The 22,349-nt window shown below is 46.3% G+C and overlaps 9 protein-coding genes across 12 annotated transcripts; 1 reads left to right on the top strand and 8 right to left on the bottom strand.

Moving 5' to 3' along the window:
- Positions 1-51: 51 nt before the first annotated feature.
- LOC4804280 (flocculation protein FLO11) lies at positions 52-2,273 on the bottom strand. Its single transcript, XM_001360824.4, has 2 exons — positions 1,329-2,273; positions 52-1,278 (listed from the first exon to the last, which is right to left on the bottom strand). Exons 1-2 carry the CDS (start codon positions 1,720-1,722, stop codon positions 269-271), a joined length of 1,404 nt encoding a protein of 467 aa, XP_001360861.3. The 5' UTR covers positions 1,723-2,273; the 3' UTR covers positions 52-268.
- A 1,396-nt stretch (positions 2,274-3,669) lies between these two features.
- Positions 3,670-4,953, bottom strand: Cpr49Ah (cuticular protein 49Ah). The gene is made up of 2 exons (XM_001360821.3): positions 4,727-4,953; positions 3,670-4,623 (listed from the first exon to the last, which is right to left on the bottom strand). The coding sequence occupies exons 1-2, from the start codon at positions 4,736-4,738 to the stop codon at positions 4,057-4,059; spliced, it is 579 nt and encodes a 192-aa protein (XP_001360858.1). The 5' UTR covers positions 4,739-4,953; the 3' UTR covers positions 3,670-4,056.
- A 2,141-nt stretch (positions 4,954-7,094) lies between these two features.
- On the bottom strand, positions 7,095-7,852 carry LOC6898443 (uncharacterized). The gene is made up of 3 exons (XM_033377557.1): positions 7,790-7,852; positions 7,403-7,738; positions 7,095-7,333 (listed from the first exon to the last, which is right to left on the bottom strand). Exons 1-3 carry the CDS (start codon positions 7,850-7,852, stop codon positions 7,172-7,174), a joined length of 561 nt encoding a protein of 186 aa, XP_033233448.1. The 3' UTR covers positions 7,095-7,171.
- Positions 7,853-8,104: 252 nt separating this feature from the next.
- Positions 8,105-8,856, bottom strand: LOC26533904 (uncharacterized). Its single transcript, XM_033377555.1, has 3 exons — positions 8,837-8,856; positions 8,307-8,649; positions 8,105-8,251 (listed from the first exon to the last, which is right to left on the bottom strand). The coding sequence occupies exons 1-3, from the start codon at positions 8,854-8,856 to the stop codon at positions 8,105-8,107; spliced, it is 510 nt and encodes a 169-aa protein (XP_033233446.1).
- Positions 8,857-9,512: 656 nt separating this feature from the next.
- Positions 9,513-10,334, bottom strand: LOC4804279 (uncharacterized). Its single transcript, XM_001360823.3, has 3 exons — positions 10,169-10,334; positions 9,789-10,109; positions 9,513-9,735 (listed from the first exon to the last, which is right to left on the bottom strand). The coding sequence occupies exons 1-3, from the start codon at positions 10,247-10,249 to the stop codon at positions 9,556-9,558; spliced, it is 582 nt and encodes a 193-aa protein (XP_001360860.2). The 5' UTR covers positions 10,250-10,334; the 3' UTR covers positions 9,513-9,555.
- Positions 10,335-10,679: 345 nt separating this feature from the next.
- Cpr49Ag (Cuticular protein 49Ag) lies at positions 10,680-11,421 on the bottom strand. Its single transcript, XM_001360820.4, has 2 exons — positions 11,171-11,421; positions 10,680-11,104 (listed from the first exon to the last, which is right to left on the bottom strand). The coding sequence occupies exons 1-2, from the start codon at positions 11,335-11,337 to the stop codon at positions 10,867-10,869; spliced, it is 405 nt and encodes a 134-aa protein (XP_001360857.3). The 5' UTR covers positions 11,338-11,421; the 3' UTR covers positions 10,680-10,866.
- Positions 11,422-12,894: 1,473 nt separating this feature from the next.
- Cpr49Af (Cuticular protein 49Af) lies at positions 12,895-13,824 on the bottom strand. Its single transcript, XM_001360822.4, has 2 exons — positions 13,309-13,824; positions 12,895-13,242 (listed from the first exon to the last, which is right to left on the bottom strand). The coding sequence occupies exons 1-2, from the start codon at positions 13,419-13,421 to the stop codon at positions 12,975-12,977; spliced, it is 381 nt and encodes a 126-aa protein (XP_001360859.2). The 5' UTR covers positions 13,422-13,824; the 3' UTR covers positions 12,895-12,974.
- Positions 13,825-14,477: 653 nt separating this feature from the next.
- On the bottom strand, positions 14,478-19,356 carry Cpr49Ae (Cuticular protein 49Ae). Its single transcript, XM_001360819.4, has 3 exons — positions 19,238-19,356; positions 18,081-18,208; positions 14,478-15,168 (listed from the first exon to the last, which is right to left on the bottom strand). Exons 1-3 carry the CDS (start codon positions 19,244-19,246, stop codon positions 14,901-14,903), a joined length of 405 nt encoding a protein of 134 aa, XP_001360856.3. The 5' UTR covers positions 19,247-19,356; the 3' UTR covers positions 14,478-14,900.
- On the top strand, positions 15,540-17,708 carry LOC6898442 (uncharacterized). Of its 4 annotated transcripts, none has more exons than XM_033378232.1 (5): positions 15,540-15,684; positions 15,770-16,328; positions 16,389-16,556; positions 16,620-17,083; positions 17,152-17,333. In XM_033378232.1, the coding sequence occupies exons 1-4, from the start codon at positions 15,555-15,557 to the stop codon at positions 16,861-16,863; spliced, it is 1,101 nt and encodes a 366-aa protein (XP_033234123.1). In that variant the 5' UTR covers positions 15,540-15,554; the 3' UTR covers positions 16,864-17,083; positions 17,152-17,333. The 4 variants fall into 4 exon arrangements, with proteins under 4 accessions (XP_033234123.1, XP_033234122.1, XP_033234121.1 ...); XM_033378231.1 differs by having other exon boundaries at positions 15,613-16,328; positions 17,152-17,249; positions 17,309-17,612; XM_033378230.1 differs by having other exon boundaries at positions 15,613-16,328.
- Positions 19,357-22,349: the final 2,993 nt, after the last annotated feature.

Below are 22,349 nucleotides of genomic sequence, written 5' to 3'. Positions count from 1 at the left end.
GAGTAGAGTACTCATTTATCGTTGTGTTTGTATCATGGCCCTCACTATCCTCAGCCATTCATGATAATATTCGCTTTTTATGAATGGAAACGTCTTATCGGACCAATAAACGTTGATAATAGCTTATCGTTCAACGCTCTCCGATTGGAAAATAAACAAATAGCATCTGCAGAGCCGATAGGATGCGTGTGCTTTGCTTTTATTGTGTAACTAATTGTATATTACGATTAGCCCCTGAGTTATTAAGTGATCTGTGGTAATTCTAATTCTAAATCAAAATCCTTGGCCAGGTACAGTAGCCGATGAGGAGGAATAGCGTCGCAGCGAGTGTGCTTGTTGTCTGGCTGGCCCCGGCTGTCACCTCGGTTGGCATTGGCTGCTCCGTTGGTTCCATGTCCATTTCGGGGACTTCTCCCCGACTCGACCTTGTTATCTGTTCCACCTGTTGGCGTATGACGCTGCCCGGACGGACCTCCACTTTGGGCAGGGGAAAGCAGTAGACACGCTCAACCTCCAACACCAGAGGCGTGGCACTGTCCGAGGCCAGAGATGTCTCTGTGACGGTTAGGGGCACGCATATGGTAGGCTCCTCGGCCGCGTTCCGCTCCTCGTAGGGTATCCCAACGCGGGTGATATTGAGCGGCCGTTGCGGCACCAGCGTCTCCGGCACACTCAGCTCGCTGTGCATCTGGGCGGAGTTGAGCGAGTCCTCGTAGTACTTGTAGTCATCCACAGAATCCCCAACGCTATCGTCGCGCCTGTCAATGTTCATGCTGAGATTCCTATCCACGCTTTCGGGTTCGGTGCTCGCGGTGTTCGAGGAGCTGTCGATAAAATCCGTGGGCCAGTTGAGCGAGACCGTTGTTGACCTCGTGGCTTGAGTGGGCGCCGGAGGGTGCACCATGGATGACTGCGGCAGGCTTGAACTCGAGGAGCTAGTTGAAGATGGAGCCGGCACTGTAGTGTCATAGGGATAGGGATACGGCAAAGGCATCCAGCTGTCGTCCGTGGTGGATTGAGATGGTCGACGGGCCGCCGTTGTCGTCTCCACAGATTCATTGATTTGCTTGGCCATGGCCCTAAGTAGAGGATCGGTGGCATTCAACTGTACCACTTCGAATTGGTGCGGCGCCTGCTGGGAGCTTATGCGCCGACGTCCGTGCTTCTCCGGCGATCGCTCAAAGCTGGCGGGACGCCCAAAGCCTGGACTCTGATAGCCTCCAGGAGCGATGGGAGCCTGCTGTTCCTCGCTGGATCTGGATGGCTGCGCATCAATGCCTGAAACGGAGGCGTTTAGGGTTTGAACACACCGAAACATGCACTCTTACCTGCAGCTGGCATTCCCATCAGCATGGCCTCCAACCGCCCGTAGACCCGCTCCTTGGGCTGTTGCTCCGTTTCCGCCTCGTAGGGGTTCTCCGGATGCTCCGGCTTCCAGTTGCCGTACACCACCGACGACTCCTGCCTGGGCGTGGCTGGCCTGGCGTTCTCCTCTCTTAGCAGCGGAATGTGGGTGTGCACCGTGGAGCTGACCGGCACTGCGCCCACGTTGGCCCAACTTCGTAGAATCGGGTCTGGACCAGGAATCTGTGCCTGCATATCCGAAATGCGTATACGTCCCCGGGGACGGGGCGGCGGCCCCTGCAGCTGCTGGGCGCTGATCAGGTGACAGCCACTGAGGGCCACTAGCCACAGCATCCACTCGTGCGGGTGACTAACCATCTTCGGATCTCACCTATCGGATGGGATTTTGTTTTCGATTTCTGTTTATATTATCGCGGCCTCTCGTGTGCCACTTCTGCTGATTGCTGGAGTATACCTATTCGTATATTTTACAGTTAGTTTTTCAGCGGCTTTATTGTTTCATTCTCGTTTTCAGCGGCGGCCACAATAACAAACCATTGTGCGCGTGCTTTAACGGAGCTTCGATGTCAATTCGATATTCGCACGCACTTCTTGCTCTTGTTGCTCTCCCCGTCTCCACTTCTCTCCATTTCTTTTCACCCCACTCCACGCCACTACACACTCCACTCCACTCCACTCCACACTTGTACCGCTACCTCTTCTCGGTTTAACGCTCCCGCGAATTCGACCAACCGACGCACACCTGTCCGCCCCTTCTAGATTCTCCAGGTACCGCTGTTCCTCTTTTCCCCAATATCTTCGGGTTTCCCGTAGACGATGATTCGTGATCTGCACGCGACGGCTTCTAAACGGCAACTGACGTTGGCCAAATCAATTCAAAGCCCAAGCGCTGGTCAGACAGAAACCGAGAAGAAAGATTCTTTCTAATCACAGGCCATAGAAATTTTTCCTTTGTTAAACTTATTTTTTTTTTCATTTTAATTATGCGCAAGAGCGTTGAAACTTAATGGCGAATAAACAGTCTTTGGAGTTTTGCTTTTGGGGTCTATGCTCTGCCTGCCATGGCGGTGAAAATGCAGCGGAATTGATTTATTTTTTGGTGGACTCTCCATATTTCTTAACACATACCATACGACAGTATGGGTCGCAATTATAGAATAAATACTACACCACACTGGCAATATGATTGCTTATGGTTTGACGACTATAAAAGGTGGTCTATAGAACTTGTTGAAATTTTGAATAACTCTTAATAGAAAACTTAAAGCATTATTGGTATTGTTTGATCTTATCTGAATAGTTTTATGGTTAAAACTATTGTGATTGACATGTTCTAAACACGTATATATTTAGTTTGTCTTCTTATAGTAGTAGCACCTTCCAAGGCTCCTAAATAATTCCACCAAATTTAATCCAAGTTAAATTATTAGCCATAGAATACTATATTAAATCATACATAATACATAATACATAATACATACATAATACATAATCAGCTTTTTGGCCATACCAATATTTTGACCGCAGGTGTATGCTTACACTTATGCAAATATGTGGCCAAATCGCTTGCCGTTTCGTGGCACAAAAGATTTAGCTGGTTTTTGCCCGTTTGGTGTTTGTTCTTTCAGCCTGTTGATGACAGCTATTTTTGGTTCTTCTTGTTGCTTGTTTGGCTAAGGGCTACTTTTCAAAGAAGGCCAACGGTAAAATAGTTTTGGGCCATGAGCTTATGAAATAATTGGCCGATTGAGTGGAGAGACCGGCTGGAGTTGGGCCACTAACCCATTCATGGACCACTACGTCTGTACGGCTCGTGGACCCGATTCACCCGATTCTCCCCGTTCCCATTCCCGTTCCCAATCCCAATCTCGCAAACTGTCATAATTATGCAACCAGCAACCAGTCATAGGCGCTCGACAGACAATTTCCATGCATATATCAAGCAGCAGTAAGTGCAACAGCAAGCAGCACTAGAAGAAGACGAAGAGTCGACGGCAGTCGATGTAGAAATATGGAAAATGGGAAAAGCTCAACCTGCGCTGCATGGAATGGGATCAATAAACTGACAGAGGAAACTCGATCTGCGAAAAAAGACAGTAAACCAGCAACGAAAAAGATAACAATAAATAAGGAAAAATTAAAAAAAAAATAATGAAGACCCATAAACGCTTTGTCACGTCTGTCTGAGCATTATGGACACCAGACGATGGATGGATGGATGGATGGGGAGCGTAGAGGATGGAGGAGGAGCAGTGGCTCGTAGTGAAATGGGAAAAATGGGAAAATCATCAAGTCGGTTTGGCGTAATGGAAACGTTAGTTTTTCTTTTATTGTTTTATAGCGGCAAAACTTTCACACTCGTTAACAAAAATATAATTTATTGAGTGCCCGATGCGATGAGTGCGTGTGCGTGTGTGTGTGCGTGTGTGTTTCTGTAAGTGGATCTTAGTTATGCAAATTTCATGTTAGTCGATATAGTTTGCCGAGCGGAGAATGGTTCCAGATTTCAGATTCCAAATGGGATTTTTTGGAAGAATTTGCAAATGAAATCACAGTCTTATTGTTGTTGTTGTTCTGGCGGGGAATGTTGGTTGGCGGATTAGTAATGTTTAGCAAATGTTTTCAGCACGTTTCCAGGATCATCAGTTCGGTGGGGGGTGGAAAGGATGGGGGAATCTGAAGAACACACATCTATTGATTCTCGAGCAGACCGATATATTGCCCATTTTGATTGGCAACGCGACGCTCCTCCAGCTTCCGGGCAAAGTCTGGGTCCGTTTTGGCCCGCTGCTCGAGTCGTTCCTGCTGCAGCTTGATGCCAGCATAGATCTGGTCCAGTCCCTTCTGGATCTCCTCGGGTATGGCGGGCGGGGTGGGTATGTGGTCGCCTGTGGCACGGAAGCCGTTCTCATCGGCCGTGTACTGAACGTTTACCAGCTGGCCCTCCGGTGACTGGTACGAGTACTGGCCATGCTGGACCAGGACTCCATTCGGATTCGTGTCAAAGTCCTTGAGGAAGCCCGTCTCCTCGTGGATGATGTTGTTGCCCGTCTCGTACTCCGTCTTGTAGCTGCCGTCCTCGCTCTGTTCCTTGTTGTACTTGAGAATGGGTATCCATGTACTCGTCTCGCGCAGATCCTCGTGGCGATGATGGTCGGGCTTCTCGTCCCGCGGTATGTTGTTGGCGCTGTGATGCTGGTTATGATGCTGGTGCTGATGCTGGCCGTGGCAGGACAGAGCAAGCATCGAGATGAGTATCTGCAAACGATAGTTGCAGTTTAATAGTTCACAGTTCACACAAATCACAGATGCGGCTGGGATGGTCTCTAGGTCTGGGGGAGGGGGACGGCACGGGACTTACAAGCACTTTCATTTCGTTGGGATTGGTCTTTTATCCACTGATTGGTGATTTTTTGTTCGACCGATTTGTCGCCCGTTTGGCTGGCACTACGACTGGCAAGTGAAAGCAGCTCCGCAAGACACTGTGCCAAGCGCGGCCCTATTTAAGCCTTATATAGGCGAATCGCTCCGACTCTGGCCTCCTCCTGCACATCTGGCCTCGTCCATTACCCACACAGCAGTGTTGCCAGTGGTTCCACGGGAGAGCGAGAGACACACGCACACAGCGGCAGATGCAGCGGTTGCTGCAGATGAGAGGCTGCATAGTTGCATTGGCCATAGTTGCTCTTGCTGCTGCTGCTCTTGCTGCAGCTCTCTTTGTCGTTGTTGCTGCTGCTATAGTTGTCCGACTGAACAGATCCAACAGATGGGTAATTGTTGTTTGAACGCTCAGTGATGCTTAAATGTTAAAATCAAAAACAAACAAAAATTGGTCGCTCTTATTACAGATAGTACCAAAGTTTTAACTTTAACTTTAACATATTCAGAGCTTTGGTATTTTATTGGACGACAGTAGAAATGGATACATTGGATCATCTCATACCGATCAAGGACAGAATTTTTGAAAATTCTTGGGAGAAAAAAGGGTGTTCCATTGGCTCTAGTAGACTCCGCTTGGAACTCGTGTTTTGAGATCTAGCGATGCCCCAACTCTGGCCCACACCTAAGTCGAGTTTTCGGTTGCATGTATTTCGATTGTGTGGCACGTACAGACAGACATATGTACATAGGTACAGCTCAAATGTCTGTTGATTGTCTGTCCATCTGTGCGCTCGTCCGGTCGTTCATCTTCGTAATGCCGTTATTTAGAAACAAGCCAGAACGAGTTTTTTGTTTGCATTTGTTGTTGTCTTTGCCAAAAGCAGATTACTCGGGGCTCTCTGCAGCTCTTGCCCCATGATATATGCATCTGAGGCGCAGCAGAGATTCCGCAGCTTCGGATTCGCATTCGGATTCGTATTCGGATTCTTGTAATTGCAGTCGATTCGTGGATGGCTTGGATTGGGATGCCATCCGTGAGGAGAGTGACATACTAACAACACCACAAGTGAACTGAAACGAAAATTGTTGTAACAATTCAAGTGTTTTGCCGGTGAGGTGAGGCAAGACGATAATTGAGTTCAATGCGGGGCGCATCGGGGTCGGTCTTGGTATTCTCTTGTCTTCGCAAATGTTAATTAGTTGCCATACAATTGGGTTAATCTGCAAAAATTTGTGGGGAAGAGAATCCAAATCAGCAGCAATGCGAGGAAAAAAGATTAATTTAACTATCATCGAGATCCAACACTTGCAACACAATGCCGCCGCGAGTTGAACAACCGGCGGAGAGCCGGCGAAAACCCGAAAAAAGACATGAAGTCAAAGCGGACTTTGGGGATCGATTATGAAGATACCCTTGGTTCCATATTCAGTAGAATGGAAATAAAATATGTGAGTGCACCACAAATGGTGCCACAACGGATGGTTTCCATGCGTGGTAAGCAGCTTTTCGCCAAAGTTATGGGACTTTCGGTGAGGGTATGAAAACCGGGCGAACCAAAAGCAGAAAACACCGACGCCTATTGCAACAAACGACCTCTTCGCTGTGCTCCAAGCCTCGTCCCTCTGTGCCTCTGTGTCTGTCCACGTCGGCGTCTCCATCTTCCGCACCCACAACTGCAACTGCAACTCCAACAGCAACAGCAACAGCAACCAAGCCTCCTCCTCGTCTGGTGAGTCACTTATTGGCGCGCCAAGTTGTGCAACTGCTGCTGATGCTGAGGCTGCCACAGGCACGGACCAAAAAGAAAATGAAAAGGAAAGCTAGGCAAGGTTAGCTGTCCGATGCAGTCTCCCCACCAAAATTTGCCCCACTCACACACTGACCACAAGACTGGGATCTGCCACATCCGAAAGAGGGCAGGCAGCTGTAAATGTCAAACGATTTTTACCCTTACATTCTTAGCATTTGCCGTGATCTGTTGCTGTTGCTGCTGCTGCCTTTGTGGCTGTTCTTTTGAACAACATTTGACATTTGGGTTTTGGCTCTGGCTCTGACTCTGTCGGTGTGTGAGTGTCATCCGCTGAGACAGCGACTGGTTTACAGAACCCCGATGCTGGCCATAAATTTCCAGGCTCGTGGTTGTGAAATGTCTTGTCAATGCTGCGAATCTTGAGCTTGAATCGTAAATAATGCTCTAGTAAGGAATGGCGATGACAGTTTCGTCCACAGTACTTGACATAAAGATCACGTACAGCGTAGGCGACAAGTGTCTGGCCATAAAGAACCAAATTAATTCCTAAACTTTAATACACCACTTGTTCAAAAGTGCTTTCGTTTATTTCTCTGCATTCGTTCAGATTCTTTCACCTCTTCATATCGAGAATCTCCTTCGCTGAGCAATCAGTTAAGTTTCATTCAATTACCTTATTTGCCCCTTGTTTTGGCTGGATCGTATAACATTCCACTGAGACTCGTATTTAACATACAGTCAGGTGATAGAAAACTGATTTCGACTTTAAAATCGGTTGTTGGCAAAAAGCCTGGCAAATTATCGGCAATGCTTATATTGGGATATGAGTAGAGGCCCTATAGAAAAATTAGAAGTGCTGTAGTCACAAATCAGCAGCAAAATCAGCAGCTAGCATCGAGGCTCACCTTTGGACGGGGACACTTCAGCTGGGAGCTCGCCTTCTTGCCAAGCGACTTCACGATCACCCCAATAAACTTGTGGCCATACAGGCCTTTGGAGAACTGACAGACATCGACATTCAGATCGATAATTTTGTGGAATTCCTTGAAGGGTGGTCGAGGCAAAAACAATTTGAACGTGGCATTGAGCTGAGTTATAGCCTGAAGATAGTCAACTTCGACGGTAATCAGAGACTTATCGTTATCCAGGATGATGCATTTGTGCCGGCTCACATGGAGTGGGTTCGATGCGCAATCGAAGGTTTTCCATTGCAGACTCAGGCGACTCTTTGCAGGCGAAATCTGTCGAAGAGTTGATTCAAATATTTCCAATTTATTTTTGGCTATGAATACCTTTGCTGCTTTTCCATGGTAGGGCAGAAAAACGATCAAGAATAGCCAGTGAAATTTAACCATGATCGGGCTCCGAACAATTAGTACTGTCTGGCTGCAAGGCTCAATCACGGCTTATAAGTGTGAACAGTTGCGGTTGATTGTTTTGGTAATTGTGCCCCAGTAATAGATACCTATTTTCGTGATTGTTTTTTAAGTGGAATACTGTTCTGTATTTATCTCCCGATCACTTTATGGACACGAGTACAAACGAAAAGGTCGGAATCCAATTTAGTTGTGTTCTGAACTTGACAGCATTTTATTGTATGGACTCTTTTATATTTCTGAAATGTCTCCTCTTAGAGTCATATTCAAATACGTTTTCTTCGGATGGAAAAAGTGGACCTCTACAAAAATACTGCTTGCCGGCAGGAACGAGGGTAAAAGTTCCTCTATACTTATGTTGTGATAGTAAATGAAGCCCTGAAATCATGGAAAAATGTCACTTAGTTTTTAGCTACTCCATTAATTAAACTACCTTTTTTATGGGACATTTTCGCTGCTGATTACTGAATTTAACAACGGCATTATAGATCTTAGCTATCATGGTAGTGCCTTTTGACAAATCCGATATTACGCGGCAGCCATCAAAGGAAATGTCAAGGAACTTCCGATACGCTTCCGATGGCTTGAATCGGGTGGAGATTTTCATGTAAGTCCTAATGGATGGTACTGCTTCCAGCAAATTAACTTCCACATTCAAGCGAGATTGCCTTGGGTCCGCAATCAGGCATTTCACATGGTCTGCATATTGTGGACATGTTTGGCAATCAAAACAATCCCACCTCAGACGTCTTTGCTGTTGAAAATGATTATATTCAGTTTGTTAGATAACACTCGTAGGTATAACCCTCATTCGTACCTTGGGCTCGCTGCCTGTGATGAGGAGGATCGCTACCAAGATTAACCACTTGTAGAACATCACTCTTGGTCAGTTGCTAACCAACTAAGGCTGAATGATTTAGTGAGCTAGTGAGCTCATTGATTCATAGATTTTTATATAGATATTGCAATAATAAAATATCCATAGCATACAATAATATTCCAGCAATTATCCAACGATTAAAGCGATCAATTCTGCGTAAAAACCCAGATTTGTTGGTAAATGGGGGAGGATCCACGATTTGGGTTATTCTGGATGATCCGATTCGAACCGGATTCGGCAATCTGGTTATCGGTTTTTTCGTATCTTCAAAATTGTGGATGCCACAGATTTTAACTTTATGCGGTCGGAAAATAACAATTAATAACAAAAGTCTATACTTATCTGTCTATAATATAAAATAGTTATGGGTCGATAAAAATGTATCCTACAAATGCAAATGTATCTCAAAGGACCAAACAACAGCCTCGTTAATTCTTTAAAAATCACAAGTGGGATGGGCGAAGAAGCCCCAAAATATCTACATTCTAACTACATGTTTGGTGGCGACACCTGACGAAACATCGGAGAAACCGTTTTGACAAATTTTTCCATCGGCTCTTAGTGGCGCCACTTACACTTAGTTAATTCAAAATTAAATTATTTCAAGCAGATTAGGATCAGGAGATCAGATAACGTTACATATGCGGGACACTGCATACCACCAGGTAGTGAAGAATAGAATCACCGCTGAAACAAGTCAATCACCAGTCAGTCGGTCAGTTAGATTGACTTTGAAGACTCGATTAATTTGGTCTGAATGTGCAATTTAATTGATATTGAGATGCTCTGCAGATTGAAAGCATTATAAATATTTCTTTTTCCTGGCATTCTCCTTGGCAGTGTCAAAGAGATGACCCCGGACTGTTACATTCAGCACGACGGCGACCTTGGGTATGAAGATGTCAAAATGGGCCATGAAATCGTTCTCGGTCAGCATGGGCGGCAGGTCGGTTACCGATATGTTCTTCGAGTAGTAATTACCCTGGAATTGAAGAACTTAGTACAGAACTGAGATACTGAACTTCCATGTCCTACCTTTGGAAAGGGACATCGCATGACCACATTACTGTTTCGGGCCAAAGTGCTCACCAAAAAATCAATCAGCATCTTCCGCTTGCGTTCCCGTATTACTTTGCACACATCGAAGGTGATTGCGAATATCTGGGTGTATACCTTTTTCGGATTGGGCAGTGATACCCTGAGAGTAGCGCTTAAAGTGGTAAGATTTTTCAGAAGTTCAACAGAACTTTCCATGGTCCTGTTCAGAGGCGGCAAAATCTTGCAGTTTATATTGCTAAAGTATACGGGATTTCCCACGCAGTTCATTTGGCTCATCTCCACGAAGTAGCCCTGGTGCTGACACGTGGATAATGTGAAGTCTTTAGATCAAAGTAGAGATGTACAGAGTAACTTACCATCAAAACGTTGGCCGCTGCTGTACGCTGCGTCTGCAGGAAGCTGGCCATAAAGCCGATGGTCCAGAGCAATCTCCACATTTCGATGTCTCAATTGTTGACGACCAACTGATCCATTAGCCCCTGATGAAATGAAATGCCCCATGCCACAGGCCAAAACTAACGACAGTTTAATTGTTGAAATTGTAAAGCAATTAAAACATTATTGCCTGATGTCTTGGCCATTGTTCTGGTATGGCCCATTGAGTGGGCTAAACAAGTGAAACCGTACGCCCATCTGTATCACTGCAAATATCAAGTGTTTGGGGCTCTTACCATATGCTGGCGAGTGCAAACAAATATCATCACTACCCACAGCATCTACTCCACGATCGCGATCATCAGCATTAACCGCAAGCGTGAAGGGCAAATTTGGTAATGGGTAAGGTTCGGTAATGTTATAGGCCATCCGAGGCTGAGAAGCACTCGCTCATGGCCCGGCAATGGGACAAATACCTTTATATCTGTGTTGTCATTTTCATTATCGTTCCCAATATTTATTTCTCCACTCGGAGTGTGAGGTGTGTGAGTGTGTGTTTGCTTAAGACTAACTACGGAAGGTAAGATTTACACAAAACATTTCAATTTCGTATGGCATTTAGGCAGTGTATAATACTTTCAATCAAAATATAATTTAGATTCAGGACGGCTCCCAGAACTTATTGCGGGGCCACAGGAAGATGATCGCCCTCTGGCTGGAATCCGTTCTCGTCGGCCACATAGCGCAGGGTGATGATGTTGCCTTCCGGGTCGCTGTAGCTGTACGATCCTGTCTGGACGAGGACCAGTTCCTCGTGCTCGTCGATCACCTGGCCATCGGATGTCTCCGTCTTGGGGATGATGATCTTCTTGAGGTAGCCAATGTTCTCTACGCGTATTCCATTGGACGTCTCGTAGCTGTCATAGAAGGTCGTTTCTTAGGAAACGCTCTTTGTCACTTGATCTAACCACTCCCACACTCACCTGCTGTTGAAGCTGCCGTCGGCATTGTTCACATTGTCCTGCTTCACAATGGTGGCCGCTGTTGTCGTGGTGGTGACGCCTGCTCCAGCAGCCCGCTGGTCCTGTGGCCGGGCCAGGACATAGCTGAGCAGCATAGCAGAGCAGGCGATGAAGATGAACTTGTACATTTTGATTGGCCGTTTATCCTTGAGTGTTCCTTGGGTGCGGGTGATATCCAGCAGATTGCGGTGCGACTGTTGACTGCCACAGCCGAGCCGCGTCTTTTTATAGTCGGGTACTCTGGTAGTACTCTGGGTCTGCTCTGGGCAGCTTCGGCAGCGCTGCTTGCGATTGCCATTACGATGGGCGCACTAGATAAGCGGCGGGTACTCTCGAGTACTCTCTCGCAGAAATTACGAGCGGGCGCTCTTCTTCTTAATTTTTCTTTGGGGTTTTTTTCGGTTTTTGGTTTCAGTTTTATTGTCCGCGATGAGTAAACATCAGATCAGACCGCCAGATCGCAGAGAAGAAGATGAAGATGAAGCGACGGTGTCAACAGGTGACAGTTGTCCCCTCTACTCCCTTTATCCATTGTACAATATCTCTGCGCCCCATGGTCTGACTGGCGGTCTTGACAGCTACATACGTGATGGGTCTGAGCAGAATACTCGTAGTCGAATAATTCTTAAGGCTGGGAGTTATCGCAACTTAGTTCCGTTGAGTCGGATGGCGGTTCCTCGAGATTCCGTTAAGGATTTGAGTTGAGGGAGAGCCCGCATTCTTGGCGATTGCTTCGCAGTGCTTTGGAATATTTCTATAAGTCATACCCAATGAGAGAGTAAGAATACTTTGATAATTCCGCATGGCGGACACGTTTCAATTATGGAAATAATTTGGCCGAAAACCTGCCTGGGCCTCTAACGGTGAACGATGGAGACAAAGCTGGCCATAAAAATGTAGAGTATTGTTGGCCATAAATCGAATTGATAAGGTTCGGAACATTCACACATATGATGGCTATATGCTGCGAATATTAACCACAATTGTGTCATAGAGCCCTAGACTTCGGCGGGCATGGAACGGAATGGTCAATGAACTTCGCTAAAAAACCAAAAGAACTCTTTACAATGAAGAGGTAATTGCCATCAGATGCATATCTGATTAATTTGGGGCAGACAAAGCCAAGTTTCCATTGTTCTTTCCTTTAAGTTGAATTTCTCATACGATATGCTCTTTAAGTTAACACTTGTCTGCTAATCAAACGAATGAAACCAGAAACGAACAAATCACACTTTCGGTTTCTGTTTGGATTACATAATTCCTGTTGATTCTGATCAAATCGAATTTGGAGTTCTGAGGCTCATTGGATCTCTTCGACCAACTCTCACTGAATCTTCGGGTATACCGGACTTGGCCTTCAGGTGTTTGCCAGTCTGCTTGGGGTTCAAATTGCTTATTTAACAAGTTAGCTTTCAATTAGTAATTGTTTAGCAAGACTGGCAGCGGAGCAAAAACTGCAAACTAAGGCAAATTTCACACACATTTTGGCACACATGTGGCTAGTTGGGCAGTCGGAGACAGGGGCTCAGCTGAAGGGGGGGGGGGGGGGGGGGGGGGGGATCCATAAGGAACCACCGGAACAATCAGTTTTCTCCCTTCCTGACTACGCCCCTGACTTTCAAGCATTCTGATCAGCGTTTTTCTACATATTTTGGGCGTGGAAGCTCGAATTCGAAGTCAGCCTGTTGAATTGATCATAGTATTGTTTAATTGTTCTCAGTTCTTTTGGTTCTAATCACATTTGCGCTTGGTCCTAGTCGGATCCTCAGTGCTGCTTCTCTGGGGGGTTGTAGGGATGCAGCTTGAGGTACTCCAGAGTCTTTAGAACAGACAGGGGCGTGGGCGGCGGTGTGGGCAGGTGATCGCCCACCGCATGATATCCATTCTCGTCGGCGGTGTAGGACACCACATAGGTGTTGCCATCGTCGGACACAAACGAGTATTTGCCATGGACCGCTTCGCCATCGTGCTCGGCATTCACCGTCTTTAGGAGTCCGTCCTGAGTGGCCTTGGAGCCATCGGCGAGTTCGTAGCTGGATGGGGAGGATGTGGCTGTTAGGCTCTGCTCTGCCGAGATTCTCCCACTGGACTGAACTTACTGATAGTGATATTTTCCGTTGTACTCCACATTCGATTCTTGGGAGATCAGGTCACTCGTGTCCGAGGCCCAAGCAGCGACCACGAACCCGACAAGCAGCAGTAGAGTTCTCATTGCGATCAATCAGTAACCGGTAATATGTTTAGTCAATAATCTTAAAACAGTCCAAGCAAGTGTCTCGAAGCGACTGTCAGTTCCAGTTGGTAAACAAAGGCTCTTATATAGGCAACGGAATTAGCGGATTCCGAGAGGAGAGCCACATAAAAAACATTCCTGTACTAAAATATTTAACATGAATTAAAATTTGGCCAATAAATAATATTGAACTTGTTTCGATTCGTTTGGCCTTTCGAAAATGGGTGTGAAATTTGGTGCAGACAACTTCAACCCGATCCGGCGCTTCGTTTCGTACGCTTCCACGTTGTTTTCAAAATAAATAAATAATAATAATGCCGTGTCGACTTCTATGGGAACTTGTCACCAGCATCAGCATCACCCTGATTCTGGTTCTCGTTCGCTCTTTTTTTTTTGTTTAGTTTGGAACTAACGTGACAGCATTTTTGCCTGACTGCCTGACTGCCTGTCGCCTGTGTCTATCGAATTTGCATAAAATAAATTTATCAATCCTCGCCTTGAGGTGTAAAAAAAAGTAAAAACAAGCGTTATTTTTGGACGCAGCTTATGAATATATGACAGATCAATCTAAGAACCCATCGATTGGCTTGTAAGCTACTAAGTATATCCTCAAGTGTGCATCTTCCCAACGAGTTATATGCATTCATTAGCTGTCTTGTGGGTGCCGCTGTCATCGCAGGTATTCGAGATATGGCGAATCCAGATTTATGGCTTCGCAAGAAGCTTAAAATATTCCTAATAAAGATGCGGATGCGGAGGATACTCGAAAGGGGACTTTTGAAGCAATTGGCTCTTCTTTTCGAATCGGCAATAGTAAACCAATAAAACACAAGGCTGCTCTTCGTTTTTCGAAAGAATCCTTAGTTCTTTATTTGCAGCTAAGCCTAACGAATTTTTTTATAGGTCTTCTCAAGTGTTTACATAATTTCCGACGCGAACGGACGGGAACGCTAACCCGTCCCATAAGCTGGTTCGGGTGGCTGGCCATCGTCTTCGTACGTCATCGCTTATATATTGTATATTATTTCTTGTATGTTTTTTTTTTACATTTTCTTTCATTTCATTGATAAATCGACGATATCACATGAGTCCGAAAATGGCAAAGTTCCGGCGACTAAAAGATCTGAAGAAATTCGTGTCAAAGTGAAAGTGGAAGAAAGCAAGATAGCAGACAAAATGAAGTAATAGAGTCAATGTATTGGTTGTGTGTGTGTGTGTTTCGTGTCATGTCCCTCAATTCCGTTTGAGATTGTGTTCTTCAGTCAAATCCACTAACAACCTCCTGGGGAGGCTTCAGCCCTTGTGTGATTGTCTAGATAGTGGGGGGAGAGCAGATAATGGGGTGTACGAGCATATTGTGGTAACAGCAACAGAGCAGCATCACATCGACCGTAGAGTATATCAGGGTCAGAATGTTGGCATGGGTCGGACTGGAAGGAGTCATCCAGAGGAAGCGCCTTAACGGCGCTTGGCTGGCGGCAGACTCAGAAGATAGTCGAGGGCCTTCTGGATCGCTGGCGGGATTGGTGGCGGAGTCGGCAAATGATCGCCCTGTGGCTGGAAACCGTTCTCATCATCGGCCGAGTAGTTCAGGGTAATCAGATTTCCTTCCGGCGAGGTGTAGGAGACAGAGCCCCTGGCGATAATCACGTCGCTGCTGTCCGGGGAGGTAGCCTTCTTCAGGGTGCCCGTTTCTTCGGCCTTGATCCCGTTGGCCGTCTCATAGCTGCAAGTACCAGGCATCGCAACCGAAATGAACGAAAGAAAGAAATAAAAACCAATTTTCAAATTAATTAAATTAATCGTATAAAATTATGTGGGCATAGATAAAGGCCCGGTTGACAACATTTAAGTAATTGTCGCTCACATTCAAAAAAGTTCGATTTGGCGCGCACCACTCGGTATATTTTTCAAGTGAGACCGTATATACTGTAGAAACTGGTTTTCGCCGCGCTCCCATGTGGTGTTTTTTATTGCTAAATGGCATTTTTGTCATCTATTAATTTCATTTTCAATTTTATATAAAAATCCAATAAATGCAAGTATTTCGAATAGGTCAATCATGTATAGAATTGATACATCAATCGTACAAAATTGAGTGGGCATGGCTAAATGTTCTATATAGCTGGGAATATTCGTCGGAATAAAGAATTGAGCAATTGGAATGATACTCGTTTGTTTATGCTACTGTTGTATGAACATAAGTGCCTTGTGCGTCTGCCTACAGTGGCTTCAAATGACAGTAAGTCCTGATGTCACAGGGCACTCCCAAAAACAGCCGCTGTTCCACGGCTATTCCGTGCTTTCCACCTTCTTCGCATTTACAGTTAAAGTCGAGCCACAGAGTCTGCAGCGATGCCGAAACGACCAGCGGCGCCCTTTGGCGCAGTTGTGGCCCACTACTCCCTGCCTCAGCCACCAGAAGACGAATTTCATAGGAAAACAATTGAAAAAGGAGGAAAAAGAACAGACCCTGGACGGCATCTGGACACCGGGTTCTTCAGGATTCTGGCGTCTGGTGCGATGGAAAGACGTGGGGAATGGGGCATGTTCTCGCGTCGGTCCGATGCGGAGGCTCATCTCATCGAGATCACCCGCGTGGATGGCAGCCGTCGTGCTTTGTGGAAGGGGGGTGGAGAAGCCGCGTTCCCTCGTCCTCGAGACGCGTCGCGGGTGCATGTACTTGAACAGAGTCGCCTCGGACTCCATAAGCCGCGCCACGCGGTTTCCCTGTATCAGGACTACGTGTACTGGAGCGACTGGAGCACCGGGGACTTTGATCAAGACTGGCCAGAGCCGCAGCCTCGCTAAGGACGTGGCCTGCATCCCTCCCAGCTACGACGGACTGCCCGAATTAGCTGCTGCCGGTGTCCGGCAAGATTATCCGTGCCCAGGTGGAGCTCTCTCTCCCTATTCAGCTGTGTTCTAAAACGTTGCCTCTTATAGCTTCCTGGGCGAACTCGCCGAAGCCTCGAAGCGTCTGCTCTTCTGGACAGATATCAGCAGCCATCAGGCCATCATTCGGGCCCGAGTCGATGGCAATGAGCATGTGGACCTGGAAGAAGTCACGACTCTGGCCTTAGACCAACAGTCCGATATCCCATGCGTATCGATGTTAGTAAGCAACCAATATTGGACACCTTTGGACACTTGTAATCTCCTGTTCCCCCTTTACAGAAAAATCCGTGCTTCCATGCACATCTCGCAGGTCTCTGCCTTCGGGAGATTTGTGTCGGACGATAAGACCGGACTGGAGAGGAGCGCAATCACACCTGTCTGCACAGTCGCACAAAGTGTTTCCACATCTGCATGGCCAGCGGGGTATGACACGCAGTATTCACGACGTATGCTCGTGCCAGATTCTGATGCTCTGATGCTACTGGAGGGCAAGGAGAACTACGGCGTCTATCCGGACAGATAATTTTAAGTGGCGGGAGTAGTGACATAAAGAACGACTGTATATCCGCCTTCTGGCGCTGTGACGAAAGGACTGCCCGGCGGATCACTTCAGCTGACAGTCAGCCGAGGGCAGAGACAAGGCTCTGATCTACCATGGTACCACCTTTAACAACTGAGACAATGTCCACAATGAGGCCGACTGCTGCAAGCGGCCAGGAGACTTTCAGTGTCCCATCAACCAGGTGAGTGGAAAGACACGATATCTGCCCAAATTCTGAAACTAACAATATTCTACTCCACCTTCCCACAGCTTTGCATCGGCCGCCCTGCTCTGCGATGGCCGTGCCTCGGATATTTTCGCGCACCGAACCAAAAATCGAGCTTTAATGGCTCCATCGAAGAAATTAAGTAACTAGACTTAAGACCGCTAGACCGCTTAGAAATTAAAGACTTTAAAAATGCAATAGAGAACCTGCCGGCTATGCCATATGAGGTGGCATATGCCGCGACCAAGCTGCGGATGAAGATGGAGCGAAAGACTATGGATGAGTATGCCAGGCTACTACTACCACAATGCCTTCTACAAGGACCCAAGGTCCGAAGGCGACACCAGTTTAAGGTACGCGCTTGTCCCCAACGAACGATGGACAAGTTGCTCAGTATGCCAAAAGCGGAAGAGGATGATTCGCCCGAAGAGTTTCAGCATGAATAGGCAAAGTAAGTATAAGTACCACCAATTGTATGACACATTTTTGGCTAATTCTCGACCATTGACAGATTGGGAAAGTTATTTTCTCCGGTAGTATATAATATTATAGCAATAGTATAATTTTATCATGGCCTATTAAATTTGCATTCATATCCGTGTCACTCATTCGCTTTTAAACATTTTCTATTTGGCTTCAATTAAATTTTAGACACAATCCCAAGACATGGGAATCCTTAAAATTAGCCAGTCATATAGAAAATCAATTTATCAATCGGATAAAATAATGTGCTCAGGACTGAGAATCCTGTCTAGCTCGTTATATCAAATCGAATATAAAAATCGACGAATTTGACTTCTTTGAACAAATGACCCACGAAAATTATGAATCTTGAAGAATTTTAGCGCAGTTTAGGTGAAAGATGCAAAGAAGGATGGGCTTTCATTTTATTTTGTAGTTTTATCTTTGGGAATCCAAGCATTTGTTAGAGCAATAAGAATTCTATAGTAGGATAATATGGAGTCAAACTTACGCATAATTGTAGGAACCATCTGGTTCGATGTTGGACTCCTGGCTGATGATCGCAATGGGCTCCTCGGCCCGCTGCGGTGCCGCCTCAACCAGGCACATCAGCGCCGTGGCGACCAGGCACAAAACGAACTGCAAAGGGAAGACAGGCAGGAAGGCATTGAGAGTGTTTCAGCGAGTGTTGGCCGCAAATGTTACTCGAGTTAGTAAACATCTTGAAATCGTGCTCCGATGATATTATGCAAGGCCCCCCACCCCGCCACTTGTTTACCTGGGAGCCGAGATTTATTGCCTTAGCGCTTTTATTTGCTGTTCTCACATACTATGTTTTAGACACCTTTTGAGGTCGGCAAATAGATGCCAATTAAATATTTTCCACATTTCCACACACACGACGTATTCCCAATTAACTTGTGCACAAAAGTGCATTGAAAATTGTGGGGCGTGGTCGGTCGTCCGTCTCATCTCTGTCGCCGTCGTCGCCATCGTCGCCGTCGCCATCATCGTCACCTTCCCAGTGTCTGTTTCTTTCGAAACCTATGTAGGTTCACCCCAGATCGACTCTTGGGCAATTGGCTGCCCAAAAACACTTTGAATGGAACTTGGTTTGGGTTTCGGTTCCATTTTCGTGTCTGAACTTTTCAGTTTAATGTGCCGGCCAGATGGACAGCTGCCAGGTGTTGGTCTGACCTTTGAATTGCATGCGGGCCCGAGCTCTACTGAGAGCCATTTCGAGCACACGTCTTCGCTGCATCCATTAATTGCCTTTGCCTTTTAGCCGCTCTAAATGGCAAACTGTTGCTGCTGCCACCGTAGGCTGTTCCACCCTGTTGCCTGTGCCCTAAGCTCCCACGCCTGGGGAGTACTTTAATTGCGGAAGTTCCTGAAGGGTCTTGAGTTCTGTGTTAATGGGCGTTTTAGCGGTGTACGTTTTTACGATTGATTTATGCTGTCTGCACTTTTACTACTCAAATGTGTGTCTGGCTCTGTCTGGGAGTAGGTGTGGCAGAGAATTAATGAAAGCAGTTTGAGGATAATGAAAGGTATCGTATCCTTTCTTTTGCCTCCTCTAATTATTTTTCTATTTATCCATTCCCATATTGCTCATCCAATCCTTTTCAACAACTGTTTTAAATCCCCAAACTTGTGCGATTCACTTACATTTTTCATGTTGTTCCACACACAATATTGTAATCCAAAGGCAGAATTATCCTTTCGGCTTGGGCCTAGCACTGGAGTTGTTAATTGAACAAACGTTTTCTATTTAATGATACCCAATGCCGGCAGGTGAGTCTATTTATACGAAAATGCACGGTGCGGCGGGCGCCTGCCAGCAGTGCAGTTGGCAGAGCATCGCAAACACACACACACACACACATAGACAGAGGCAAGCATCTACGACACGAGTACGAATCCAAACCAATAGAGTGCGCGGGCGGTGGGCGGTATGTGGAGGCAAAAAAGAGAGAAGAAAAACTAAACTAAAGATTCAACGCCTAAGTCGCCGATGTCGACGGCGCAGCGCTCGGAAAGAGCAGCAGAGGCAGAGAGTCAGTCTGTCCACAGGCACCGGCCGCTAGGAGGCACCGGAGGGGTAGGCAGGCAGGTATGCAGGCAGAGCCACGACGCTCAGCTGTTCTGGGCAAGCAGTTCAGAATCAGCTTTGTACTAAGTTTAATTTATGCAATTGTTTCAGGTTTTTGCAGACAGACTGCACATTTAAATAGATTGCCGGTAATGGTAATTGCATCAGCCAGCGGAAATAGTAAGGCACCAAGAAAACACCGAGAAAACGGCCAACGAAAAATGGTCTTAGGTTTAATGATACTGGGGAGGGATATCGGTATCACTCCCATCAGGCCCGGCGGCGCTGCCACCTGACTCGAAATGGGGCAGCCTCAGAGTTTTCGGGGATTTAAATGCGCTTCCATTAATCGTCTATTGGCATCAAAGTCAGGCGGCAAGACCCTCAGACTGAGGCTGCAGTTGCAGTCTAAGCTGTGCAGGAGGTCAAAATGCCAGAAATTGCTAAACGCCAAGGGGCCATCGTAGTCGTCGTCGTCGCTGCCAAAGTGTAGGCGCGTCTAATGAATACTTAGCCTGGGCCAGCAGATGGGGCCAGACTTTGACTCCAAGACTCCAAGACTCCGACTCTAGCCCCGACACAGACGGCGGCAGAATTTCGTGACAAGATTGTCCCAAAGATTGTGAGCATATACTCGTACTATTGCTATTGTATTGCTATTGTCTTTGGCAACCGAAAATCCAAGCTTGTTTTCGGCTAAAGTTGGATTCGAAGTGGGTGCCGTTTGCCTGATGATTGTTTCCCTCGGCGTTTCTGGTGGCCGCAATTATGAAGACATTCGGCTGCAATAATTATAATATTTATTGTTCTACTTTTTAATATGTTTAATTTAGGATCGCTCGCTCGCTGCTCACTGAATTTCCGCTCCCAGATGAGGGCTTTTTGTGTGCAAATTTGGTTGGGCAAGAACCTTGAAATATGTATTACGCATGACTTCTCTGATTACGAGCCACAAACTACACAGATGCCACAAAATGTCAGTCGCTGTCTGCCGTCTGCCGTCTGGTTCTGGTACTTTTCTTCAACCTGTTCTCGCCCGCTGTCCACTCTGAAGGTCGCGGCGGGTTCTTTATGGCACACAACGTAATGTAATTTGTTTTAAAGATGTTTGCGCAGCGTCTGCAATTTGATACCTAGCACAGAGCAGGGTATAATGCGCCAGCGGTACACTCAAAACATGAAGTTCGCAACGAACCTCGTTATATTAAACTATTTTGAATGGTCAAAAAATGAAGAGTACTTAATTTAAATGAGTCTTGAATTCACCAAGAACAACCAATTGATGGAATATTTGAGAAGACTAATCTGGGTATGGAAAAAAAAGTCTCATGTCAGCAACAGATCCTTACCAGAGTATTTAGAGCTCGACTCTCCACCTGAATAGGCCCGCGTTGATTTAGCTGTTGCGTAAGAAGCTAGAGCCGCCTTTGGCATGGTCTTCGGTCTGGCCTGGCATACTTTGAAACGGCTAATGCTAATGTCAATGAAGGCATAAATAAATAATTGCGCATAGCTGGGGCTGAAGCAGCAGTAGCACTCAATAGCTGGAGACGCTGCATCGCTGCATCGCTGCACCACTGCTCCGATGCACCGCTGCACTGCTGCAGACGTCGAACCAGTTGCGGTGGTTAAATGTCAGTGGTTCTGGTCATGTCGAGAAAACAGCTACTGCACCGCTGCGGGCATCACGCGGAGATTACGCGGAGCATGGGGCTGGGATTTTGGAATGGGCAATGGCTACCCCGCGCGGGTTACGTTGGTGCTGCCCATTTCATGGTCAAGGATGCACTTGAGTAACTTTGCTCCGCTTTGCCAACGTAAACTGGTTCGCCTTTGTCTGGTGTGGTCAGGGAAGCTGAACTGGTAACTGGAGCTCTGTCGGGGCTGAATCATCTTCCGACCTTGAAGCCAGCAGCATTGGAATGGGTTCTATGACGCCGACTAAAATGCAGTTGCAGTTTATGCTGATATCGATGCTAATCCGTCTGGGTACGCGTCGGAGTAGGGGTATCTTTGGGCACAGTTCATAGTCTTCGCCTTAATGTGATTTATGCAAATTGACAGCGGTCTTAAATGGCAGAGGGATCGATCCGCAGCACGTGGGCATCGTCGATTACGAATCATGGCTAATTAATGCAAATCGCGGCCAAGACATTTGATATGCGGGAGTGGGTCTTCTAGCAACTCCCCAATTGTCATATGTCAAGTGAAGCTAAACACTTTTGTTTTGCTCTTTTAACTAATATTAAGAACAAACGGAATTCAAAAGCCTTCGGAGATTAAGTTAATCGATTGGCTTACACGATTTGTCAATACTTCCATGCATATGTACTATAATTGCCGCTTGAATAAACGATGTTCTAATTGTCTTGGCACTCAAGTGTGAGGTAATTAGTTTTATTACCCCAAGCCGTTGATGGGTGTATGATTTACGTATATTAATATTTGAGTTCTTTATGTATTAGCAATCAGCACAGAATTACTGATCTAATACAGTAGGACCATTGGACATCTAAATTGAAAGTTTGTTATTCATTTGCCACGAGCCGATCTACACGAAACCATTATTTAGTTTGGATTACATGATCAAGCCCTCAGATAACGAGTTTGGCTGCTATCTTCCGATAGATGAAGCGAATTAGGAGCTGACATAATTCCGGAGTGAATATTTAAAGACTGAAGCTAAAT

Source organism: Drosophila pseudoobscura, chromosome 3 (genome assembly GCF_009870125.1).
Source record: "Drosophila pseudoobscura strain MV-25-SWS-2005 chromosome 3, UCI_Dpse_MV25, whole genome shotgun sequence".
Classification (NCBI taxonomy): domain Eukaryota; kingdom Metazoa; phylum Arthropoda; class Insecta; order Diptera; family Drosophilidae; genus Drosophila; species Drosophila pseudoobscura.
This window is presented reverse-complemented; position numbering and strand designations above follow the sequence as displayed.